At 60.8% G+C, this 9,965-nt stretch overlaps 2 protein-coding genes across 6 annotated transcripts; both read right to left on the reverse strand.

Moving 5' to 3' along the window:
- Nucleotides 1-11: 11 nt before the first annotated feature.
- PLVAP (plasmalemma vesicle associated protein) lies at nt 12-2,434 on the reverse strand. The gene is made up of 6 exons (XM_010724994.2): nt 1,998-2,434; nt 1,617-1,707; nt 815-1,404; nt 406-508; nt 252-330; nt 12-181 (listed from the first exon to the last, which is right to left on the reverse strand). The coding sequence occupies exons 1-6, from the start codon at nt 2,373-2,375 to the stop codon at nt 175-177; spliced, it is 1,248 nt and encodes a 415-aa protein (XP_010723296.1). The 5' UTR covers nt 2,376-2,434; the 3' UTR covers nt 12-174.
- Nucleotides 2,435-3,914: 1,480 nt separating this feature from the next.
- Nucleotides 3,915-8,453, reverse strand: LOC104914702 (paramyosin-like). Of its 5 annotated transcripts, none has more exons than XM_010724998.3 (9): nt 7,483-8,441; nt 7,174-7,247; nt 6,996-7,092; nt 6,809-6,878; nt 5,914-6,739; nt 5,064-5,160; nt 4,842-4,974; nt 4,694-4,759; nt 3,915-4,512 (listed from the first exon to the last, which is right to left on the reverse strand). In XM_010724998.3, the coding sequence occupies exons 5-9, from the start codon at nt 6,241-6,243 to the stop codon at nt 4,503-4,505; spliced, it is 636 nt and encodes a 211-aa protein (XP_010723300.1). In that variant the 5' UTR covers nt 6,244-6,739; nt 6,809-6,878; nt 6,996-7,092; nt 7,174-7,247; nt 7,483-8,441; the 3' UTR covers nt 3,915-4,502. The 5 variants fall into 5 exon arrangements, with proteins under 5 accessions (XP_010723300.1, XP_019465616.1, XP_010723298.1 ...); XM_019610071.2 differs by having other exon boundaries at nt 3,918-4,512; nt 4,679-4,759; nt 7,174-7,183; nt 7,483-8,450; XM_010724996.3 differs by having other exon boundaries at nt 3,918-4,512; nt 4,679-4,759; nt 7,174-7,200; nt 7,483-8,447.
- Nucleotides 8,454-9,965: the final 1,512 nt, after the last annotated feature.

Raw genomic sequence — 9,965 nt, forward strand, 5'->3', positions numbered from 1 at the left:
GGGGGGAGGAAGTGGGTAGGCGAGTGGGCGTGGGGGTTTGGGGAAGGGAGGGGGGGGTAGGGTGGGACTCGTTCCTCGCTCACTCCTGGTTGGGGTTTTCCATCCGTGCTGTGGGAAGCGCCGCTCCGGGCTCGTCCTGCTGTCCTCCAGCCCCTCACCACGGCTCTCCTCGTGCTACCCGCTGCGGGGAGGGCGCAGTCAGCTGCGTCTGCTCCCCCATTCCTGGGGGTCTCCAGTGCCCACTCCCTCACCTGGGGTTCCTCATCATGGCCATGTACTGCTCCATCACGTTCTGCACAATCTTCTGGATCTCCTCCGTATTGATTTTATCTGGCAGGATGAGAGCAGCGGGGTTCAAGCGGGGGGGCACTCAGTTGGGGCATTGCCTGCGGGGGATGGACTCACCCTGATTCTGCAGCGCATCCACGTAGGTGCTGGGGAAGGGGCCTGGCCGCACGCTGCCCACAGCACTGCCTGGCACCCGTGGGGCGGTGTAGTAGGTGCCCACCTACAGAAAGGAGAGGGGTGCACGTCTGTGCTGCTTCCCCTGGCCCTTCCCTGCGGTGTGGGCTCAGCACCGAGCACTGCTGGCACCAACAGGGCACGGGGACAGGGGGTGGCACAGGGACAGGGGTGGCACGGCGTGGAGCGTGCGCACCATGCGGCTGTGCCAAAGGCTGTGGGCAAGAGCACATCTCCAGAGATACGGGGTTGAAAAAGGTGCGTGCAAGGAAGTGCCCGTGCCAAAGTACGGTTTGCCGAAGTGCCCCTGGAAAACCATGGCTTAAACTCCCCGTGCCCAGCTGCTCCCCACCTTGGAGCTCATGCAGAGGTTGAGCTGCTCGCTGAAGTAGTTGGCTTGCGTGGCGGCTTTGCTCTTCTCTCCCAGCTCCTTGCTGAGCCGCTCCTTCTCTGCCAGCAGCTTCCTCTGCTCCTCCTGGCTGCCCTGCAGCTGCTGCCTCGCCTCCTGCAGCCTCCTGCCCAGCTCCTGCTTCTCGTGGGAGCAGTTGAGGTGGCACTGCTGCAGCGTCAAGTCGCAGACGCTCTTCCCCACGTAGTCGCTCTCGTGCTTCTGCCGCCTGGAGAAGAGCTCCTCGATGCGATGCATCAGCAGCCGCAGCTGATCCTCCACCTGGCTGCAGCCGAAGTTCTTGTTGCTCATGCTCATGGTGCGCAGGTAGTACAGCACGTTGGAGCGCAGCGTGTCGCATTCGCCCTGCAGGTGCTCCAGCTGCGCCTTGGTGGTGCCGCAGAGCGCACCCGTGGCTTTCAGCTCCTGCTGGCAGCGTTCCTGATCCTGCTTGACCTTACCCAGATCTGTTTCGGCTGTGGTGCAGCTCTGTCCCAGCTCCTTCCTCTGCTGCAGCGCCGTCTCCAGCTGCCGCTGCAGCTGCGCCTTATCGGCTGCGTGGGGTGGAAGGTTGGGGTGTGCCGTGGGACCCCCCACCCACTCACCCTGATCCTCCCCACGTGGCACTGCCCAGCCCTGGGGTAGGCTGTGTATGAGCTCCCTGAGGGTTACTGGGGACCCCCATGCACAGACTTTGGGGGCAGTGGGGGATCTGTGGGTCCTCAGGTGTTGGGAAGGGGATGCCAAGGTTGGGGTTCCCCCTTACCGGTGCAGCTGGTGTTGATGATGTTGATGGCCATGTAGCACTTCTCCAAGTTAGTCTTTTGGAAGAAGATGGTCCTGCCGATGTCCTCCAGCTGAGGGAAAAGCAGGGGGGCATTAAGGGGATGAGGTCGGTGTGGCCCCCACCGCCATCATCTCACGGCAGCACCAGGAGCTCCTCCAGCACAGCCAAAGAGGTGGGGACCCCCGGGGATGGCTGTGGCCAGGGGTTGGAGGGACCCCCCCACACCCCTCACCCATCTCTTTGGGGTCTCAGGCAGAGGATCCTCACCCATCCCTCTGGGTTTCTGAGCAGGGGGTCCACACCCCACACCCCTCACCCATCCCTTTGGGCTCCAGGCCGTTGGTTCCCCCCAGCTCTCACCCTGGGGGTGCTGTTGGGGGCCTGGCTGCTGTTGCACTTCTCCAGCTGCCCCTGCACCTTCTGCAGCTGCCCTTGCAGCCCTTGGTTGGCCTTCAGCGTGGCGTTCAGGGTGCGTGTCAGGTTGGCATTCCGGCCGCTCAGGCTGACGATTTTATGGTAGTGCTCCTGCAGCTGCCCATCCAGCAGCCGGACGTGCTTATCGGTGCCGGCGTGTGCATTGCCATACACCATGAAGAGCACCAACCCCAGGATGATGAGGAACTGGATGAGGGAGGTGAAGAGGAAGACGTAGCGCATGTAGAACGCACAGTCCCTTTTGGGCATCACCTGTTTGCTCTCCAGCCCGAACTTGGCCATGCCGTAGCCGCTCTTCTCCATGCTGCCCGCGCTCTGCTCGCCGCAGCCCAGGGCTGTCCCTTTCTATGGGGTCGGGGTGGAGCCGGCTCCCCAGCCGTGTTTATATTGCTCTATTTAATATTTCCTTTTGCTGAGCTCCTTCCTGCCTCTCCGGATGCCTCCGGGTTATCACGGTGCAGCTTCTGTTTGCTGCAGGGCCATTGTTCCCCGTTGATCTAGGACGGGGGCACAGCTCAGTAGTTCCCCCCCACCCCTCCCTGGTGCTGATGGGGATCATATCTCCCCTGGGACCCCCTCTCAGCATTGCCCGGCACGCAAGGGAATGGGTTTCGTGCAGCCCTGGGGGGCAGTGGGCAATGTGGGTGCATTCGGGGGGTGATGGAGAGAGACACCCTCCCCCATCACCCAGGGCTCACGTCACCATTGGGACCTGGAGCTCTTAGGGGGGCCACCCATGGGTTCTGCAGTGTTCCCATCCTTATCCCCTGCTGGGGATATCACCGGAGGGGGGGAGCACACCAGACCCCTCTGAGCAGGGGCAGTATGGGGGGGCTGAGCTGGGCTGAGTGCCCCACGATCCCCACTGAAGGGACTCAACCCCCACCCCCACCAGGTTCCACTGCTGTGCCCCCAGCGCTGCCTCGTGCTCACTGCCATCCCAAATCTCGCCAAATCACCCTCTTATTTCTGGTGAATCTTTGATAAACCACTACTGGACATCAATATACACATTCCCTCTTCTCTCTTCTGGGTGACATCACAGAGCGGTGAGCCCTGGGGGGGGGGCACAGTGCCCGCTCAGGGGACATTCAGGATCCATTCCCCCAGATTCATGCTGTCCTTCCCCAGCAACACTGCAGCATTCCCAGCCCGGGGGGGGAGAGAGGAGGGGGGTCAGGGGCTGCGAGGTGCCAGCGCTGACCCCGTTGCTTCCTGCCCTCACACTCCCTGGAGCCCGCCGGTGTCTGCGGCGCTGGGGGCGGTGTCGGTCCCCCATCTATTCTCAGCTACCACATTTCCTTCCTGAGCTGCAAATAACAGTGAGTCACCCCCCGCTCCCCCGGCCCCACTCTGGGGGCACTGTCTGGGCTCTTCTGGACCCCGACCTCACTTCTGGTCCCAGAGCCCCCTGTGTCACCGACGGCACCGTTCACCCAATGGGAGGCACCCCACGGTCAGCCCATCCTCAGCAACACTCTGCACCCATCGAGGTGCTCAGGCATCCCCACGGGACCCCCACCCCGCCCCCCTGCCGGCTCAGCCCCCTCCCACACACACTCTCTGCCTCTTTGTCCCATTTTCCAGACTATATTTTCCGGCTATAATTAATCCTTCCTGTGCCAAGGGCTGGGGCTGCCTTGAGGTTGGGCCACAGGAACGGGTCCTGCCCATCCCAACGCACGGCTGGGTGGGGGGCACCGCTGGATTTGGGGCTGTGAACCCCTTTCTGCAGCCCCTCCGTGCCCTCCATGCCGTGGGGGAGGTGGGGGTGATCCCCCCTATGGGGCAGGGGGGCCGGATGCCTGCTCTCACCCTGCCCTCTGCACAGGATACCGCTGTGGCAGCGGCAGGAAAATCGGCAGCAACTTTCCTGGAAACTGTCTTTCGTGTGGATCAAAGGAACAGGGAAGAGCTGGGAATCAGTGGCAGCCACTCATCCCTCCCATCACCCCCCCTCCCTCAAGTGGCTCAGCCCCATGACCCGCAGAGCCCAGTGTTGGTAACCTGCACAGTGCTCCCTAAGCACTGAGCTGGCCAAATTACCGGGGCACGTTGAGCAGAAGGGGGTTGAACTTCATGGAGCACCATTCCTGTTTAATCAGTTGATGAACAGAATTAATGATTAACGAATGGCTCTGGCTGGCCTCAGAGCAAGGACTGGTCACCATCATTTGGTCCCAGCAAGCAGGCAGCACCCGCAGCTGCTCAGTGTGTTGTGGGAGGGGGGACACGAGGGGATGTGAGGAGGGTCATTGGTGCTGTGCCGACTCTGCTGAGTTCAGAGGGGATGAACTGCTGCTGGTTTTAGTGCTGGTGGGACTGGGAGCAATGGGCAGCCCTGGTTTCTGCTGCTGTAGGGCTGGTGCCATCCTGTGCGTGGTGTCCATGCTGGCAAAGAAGGGCTGGACAGGAGGGTGCTATGGGGCTTCAGCTCTTCCTGCAAAAAGGAGTGGACAGCACAGAGTGAGACCCCGCAGGGACACAGGACAAAGGGATGTGATGGGACACATGCAGCCATGCTGTGCCAGCCGAGCCCCCACCGCAGGGTGCCCACTGCCAAAAGGAACAGGGCTGAAAGGCAGAGCAGCACCCACTCAATGTACCGGGAAGGGGAGCACCTGCGCCGTGCCGTGCGGGGCCCCAACCGCCGCCGCAGCGCATCCAGCTCAGCTGCACGGTCCTTCCTGCGGGCAGAGCACAGCGGGGTCAGGGACATGGATAGGGACGGGATGGGGATGGAGGGTGCCCTGGGGCCGGGATCCTCACAGCGTGGCCTCGAGCTCCCGCTGCCGCTCCTCGCATCGCTCCCCGCGTGCCCTCAGGGCTCTCCGCTGCTCCGCCATCTCCTCCAGCCTCTGCTGCAGCCCCAGCGCCCGCTCTGCACCCTGAGCCAGCTCCTCTGCGGGGCAAAGGGACACCCCGAGCTGAGTGCGTGGCCAGGTGACATCCGTGTGGGTTTAGGGTTTGAGGTTGGGTGGACAGACGCACCTTGCTGTGCTGTGTTCCTGCGGGACAGCTCAGCCCTGTCACGCCGCAGCCCCTGCGCCTCATCCTGCAGAGCTGTGATGTTGGCTTCCAGCCTGGCCTGGGGACACCGTGGCATTGAGATGGGGCACAGCCTGCCCCTGGCTCGCTGTCATCCTCCCCGGTGTCCCCAGAGCCGTCCCTGTGCTCCTGGTGGCTTTGTGCCCCGTTGTCACACTGGGAAGTTTTCTCCAAGGGTTTGGGGCATGGGTTTGGGGGAAAATCGCACATTAAAGGGCCGGCTGGTGCCTGGTCTTGGATGCACATGGAGACACGGAGGGTTTGCAACTCACTGAGGCACTGCAGAGCCCCCTGCCCAGCCATGTGCTCCTCGAGGGGCCAGGCGCTCCTGCTGGACACCAGCACATCCCACTGGGACCCCACAGCCGGCGCCAGCCCCAAACGCAGGAGCGTTTCCAGCCCCTCTGGGCCATTGTCCGGCCGGATGGGGGGAGAGGTGGGCCCCCTCTTCCTCTGGCCGCAGCACAGGGCCGAGCCCTTTCCCAGCTGCTAAAAATACCCCCGAGGAGAGGAGCTCCACACCAGCCTGCAGCCTCCACTGCTGCTTTGGGATGCGGTAATTACATGTGTGTGGAGCAGCTCAGTTTGGGCACTGCTAAGAATAGCCATCCCAAGCTGGGCACAGGGAACCGGACAGCAGCTTTCCATACCCCAGTGGGGGCTGAGGCTCCCCAGCAACCAAACCACCCTGGAGACAGAGCATCCTCAGGGACCCTTTCTCAGCCCAGCATCGCTCTCCCCAAGTGTACAACCCATAGCAGGGAAACGATGCCCAGGGATCCCACACACCTACCGCCTGCACCCGGCAGGACCGCAGGCTGGAGTTGAGCTTCTCTCCATCCTTGCGCACTCGGCTGAGCTCCCGGCGCAGCGCATCCTCCTCCCTCTGTCTCTCATCAGCCACGTGCTGCAGTCGGTCGAGCTCCATCTCCAGCTGTGCCACCCGCAGTTCCAGCACACGGCTCTCGTTGGCCGCCCGCTCCTGGCAGCCCCGCAGCTTCCCCAGCGCCTCTGAGCGCCACAGCAGCACCGCCACCGCCGCTGTCACCGCCGCCACCAGCAGCACCAGCAGCGTGCACAGCCCCATTGCCTTCAGCGTGGCTCTGGGCACTGCAGGGTCCATGCTGGGGACGTGGGACAGAGCCACACAATGTGCTCGGTTGCTCCAGGCGGTGGTTTCTCTCCGGTCACAGCCCAGGGTGGTGTGGTTTGTGCTGTGCGTGGGAGGATGCTCAGCCCCTGGACGAAGCCAGGCTGCGGGGCTGTGCCATCCGCCACCCCAAAGGACACTGGAGCAGCAAAACGCTTTGGATTTGCATGAAGTTTTATTGGAAATTGGTTTAGAACCACCGAACCGTGTGGCACCGCTGTTCCCTGAACGTGCCTTGCCCCATCTCCTCCTGGTTTCCCCGTGGCCCCACACTGACAGGGGCCACCCGGGTCCGTGTCGCTGTGCTCAGTGCAGCCACTTTGCAGTGAGAAGCGTCACGAGGAGGCTCAGGGCCATGGCTGAACCAGAGGGCATCGCTGTGCTCCCACTGGAACTGCTGCTCCGTATGTCCCAGATCTGTGCTGACAGCCTGTGGATCTGCTCCTGGATCTGCTCCTGGAAGCTGCTCCTTGGGGGACAACGGGGGTCAGTGACAGAGCACAGGGATGGGGTCTCAGTGGGGGAGCACAGATCTCACCTGCGCCTCTGCACCTCATCCAATTGCTCCTTCTGCTGTGCCCCCTCCTCCTGGAGCACCCTGTTGTCCTCTGCAGGAGGTGATGGGGTCAGGGTGACCCAGGGGATGGGGAGTGTGGTGCTGGGGGGTGGGGAAGGGGGCAGGGTCCAATGTGTCCATGTGTCAGGGATGGTGCCCCAGTGCTCACCTTGCAGTTGCTTGACCACAGCCTCCTGCTTCTCCTTATGCTGCTGCAGCTGGGAGATCTGCTGCCCCAACTCCACGACGAACTTCTGCATGGTATCCTGAGCACAGGGAGGACAGGGACTCAGCTCAGCTCAGCAAACCCCACACCCAGGGGTCCCGGTTCCACACCCCACACTCACCAGTTGACTCCTGCAGTCATCCCACTTCTTGAGCATCTCAACGAGTTGGTGATATCCACCATGGTGGTGAGAGTCTGGTTGGTGGCAACCAATGCTTGCTCCAATGCAGCCACCTGCACCCGCAGCTGCTGCTGCATCCCCAGCAGCCATGCCAGCCCCTCCAAACCGGGCACTCCCCCTGTCCCCATCCCCAGCCCTGTTTCTTGCTCTGGTTTGGTGGCCACCAGGCACAGATAGGAGGGCAGGGCTGCAGCCAGCAGCACCACAGCCACCAGCACAACCACAAGCCCATAGACCTTCCAGTCTCACCTGGGTTTAGGGTGGCAGTCCTCACTGTAGTCCAACATGCTGTCCTGTGCAGCCATTGCTCATTGCAATGGGCTGGGAGGGTTCTCACCCAGAAAAGCTGTGAGCTGAACCCAAATTCTCTTAGTTTTGTTTCTCAGATGATGGTATTTTCCCAGGAAATCATGTGATTGGTTCAAGGGCAGCAGCAGGGGGGGCTGTGGGGGAGGAGGGGGAGGTCAGTGTCCTTCCCAAGGACAGCAGGTCTGGATGGCATTGGCTCATCCCATAGGGCTGATCTGTGCCCTGTCTGGGGAAACTGTGGGGGGGAGCGGGGCTGTTCCACCCCCACGTCCTTGGGGAGGGAGGCAGAGCTGGGGGCTGCAGGGAGTCCCTGAGAGTGGGGCAGAGCATTCCCCAGGGGAAGGGGACAGAGGGATATGGAGAAATCTGATGTGCAGTGTTTGGGGTTTGAAAAAGCCATATGGGGTACTTGAGGTATGGGGTGTGCTGCAATAGGGCGATGGGTAGTAGGGCTGAGGGTAGCTGAGTAATCAGGGCATGGGGTAATTGAGATATGGGATAATTGAGGCATTGGCTGCTCAGGGTTGGATAGTGGATATGGGTATGGGATAAGAGATGCTGGATATGGGATCTGCCACGTGGGATGTAGGTATGCATATTGGGTAATTGGATCTGGGCTATAGGATGAGAGACGTTAGATATGGGGTGAGGATGGGCACTGTGGGATGTTGGATGTGGCAGTAATGCTGTAGTGCAATGGAAAGCAGAGAAATGGCAGCAAAGCAGCAAGGTCCCAGACCCCACCAAGTGAGGGCTTGCTCAGATGCAACAGCTCTGAGCACAGAAATAAAGGAAAAAAGGCTGCTTATCTTCCGAAGGCTTCAGCCAACCCATAAATGAGGGCTGGGAAGAGGTGGATCCTGGCTCCATCCTTTCTGGTCACTCAGGTGCACTGGATTGCATTGCATTGCATTGCTCCCCTGGGCTGGCCCTGCCTTCCCACCAGGTGCTCCATCACTGCTTCAAGCTGTGCTGTGGCATTTGTGCTGCCATGGCTTATTGGGGACGGAATGAGGGATAGAGAGTGTGAGATGTGCCACGTGGGGTGTAGATAAACCACGTGGGGTATGAGGATATGGGCTATGGGATGTGCAATGTGGACTGTGAGGCGGTGGCTGTGAGATCCTGGATATGGGAGGAAGGATGTGGGATTTTGGGACGTGGGTTAATGGCCGTGGTGGTGATGGGGCCAACAGTTGGACCGTGATTCCACACGGGGTGGTGGCTATAGGGCTGGGGACATGAGTCACCTCTCAGTGCCCTTCCATTGGCACCCAGCAGCCCTATGGATGCTCTGCCTCCAACCCCTCCTTCCCGCAACCTCAGTTCACGTTTTTATGCCTCCGGTTCATCTGAGAAAAACACCAAAACAACCGAGAAAAAAAAGAAAAAAAAGAAAGAAAGAAAAAAAAAAAGTAAGGACACTGAGATGAAAAACACACAACTATGTACCAAACTTTGAGCTCTGAGTCAGATTTCTGCCATCTGGAGGAGCGAAGGGATCTGGCAGAGCCGTGAGCTGTCGGCACAAGGGCCCTCAATGCGATGCCGTTGTTATTTATGGGATCCTGAAGGTGAGCGAAGGCCAGAGGTTTCAAAAATAGCCCAAGAATGGGGATGGATGTGTTTTCCAGCAGCGGCCCATAGGGAGCAGTGGGAGATGGGGGTGTAACGCCTCACACCGGTCTGAAAAGTGTCTGCAGGCAGAATGCGGCCCCAAAGGGCGGTGCTGGGGGTGGGGATGTGTTTCGGGTCGGGATCAATACAAGCTTTTCTCACCTTGCATTCATGGCCACATTTTGGATCACGATCCCCACTGCTTTTCGCCCAAACCTTGGATTGATGTGCTGGGGGGCACGGAGGGCTGCGGCCATGCCCCAGCTTTATGGGATGGGCCACGAGGGCTGCTCTCCCCGCTGCTCACCGCGTGTTTTCCTCCTCCTGCTCCGGCAACGCCGCGTCTCTTGGCCAGACGGACAGGAATTCTGCAGCAGGAGCTGCCATGGGTGGGGACGGAGCTGGCACCTCCCATGTCCCGTATTGACACCCCCCCGGGATGCTGCGCTGCGAGGCGGGAGAGCCCTCTGTGCCCCCAAGGGCATCACCCCCATAAGGGCTCCTCTCCCACAAGGAGAGGAGCTGCTGGGATGCGTGGAACACATTTGGGCTCAAAAAGTGCAGTGTGGGGGGAGGAGGGGGACGCAAGGGGCTGTGCCCCCCCGGGAGCGGTGAGGGGCCGAGCGCAGCGTGCAGCGTCTGCTGTTCCCTGCCGCTTTCACCCCTTGCCTTTGTGTTCCCTCGCAGCCTGGAACGTGGCTTTCTCTCCTATTTCGGGCTGGAGTTTTGGCCGCCGCCTTTTGTTATTTCAGTTTAGGCGCTCTCATTATATTTTTCCCATTTATTTTAAAAAGAAAGGGGGGGGG

Source organism: Meleagris gallopavo, chromosome 30 (assembly GCF_000146605.3).
Source record: "Meleagris gallopavo isolate NT-WF06-2002-E0010 breed Aviagen turkey brand Nicholas breeding stock chromosome 30, Turkey_5.1, whole genome shotgun sequence".
NCBI lineage: Eukaryota > Metazoa > Chordata > Aves > Galliformes > Phasianidae > Meleagris > Meleagris gallopavo.

What these genes read in the sequence shown, in the direction of transcription:
- PLVAP (XM_010724994.2), bottom strand. Translation starts at nt 2,375, where the DNA reads ATGGAGAAGAGCGGCTACGGCATGGCCAAGTTCGGGCTGGAGAGCAAA. An exon ending in CCCCCAACAGCACCCCCAGG is followed by an intron (nt 1,708 to 1,997) that starts GTGAGAGCTGGG and finishes CTTTTCCCTCAG; the next exon opens with CTGGAGGACATCGGCAGGAC. An exon ending in ACCTCTGCATGAGCTCCAAG is followed by an intron (nt 509 to 814) that starts GTGGGGAGCAGC and finishes TCCTTTCTGTAG; the next exon opens with GTGGGCACCTACTACACCGC.
- LOC104914702 (XM_010724997.3), bottom strand. Translation starts at nt 6,243, where the DNA reads ATGGACCCTGCAGTGCCCAGAGCCACGCTGAAGGCAATGGGGCTGTGC. An exon ending in CAGGAACACAGCACAGCAAG is followed by an intron (nt 4,975 to 5,063) that starts GTGCGTCTGTCC and finishes TTTGCCCCGCAG; the next exon opens with AGGAGCTGGCTCAGGGTGCA. An exon ending in CGGGAGCTCGAGGCCACGCT is followed by an intron (nt 4,760 to 4,841) that starts GTGAGGATCCCG and finishes CTCTGCCCGCAG; the next exon opens with GAAGGACCGTGCAGCTGAGC.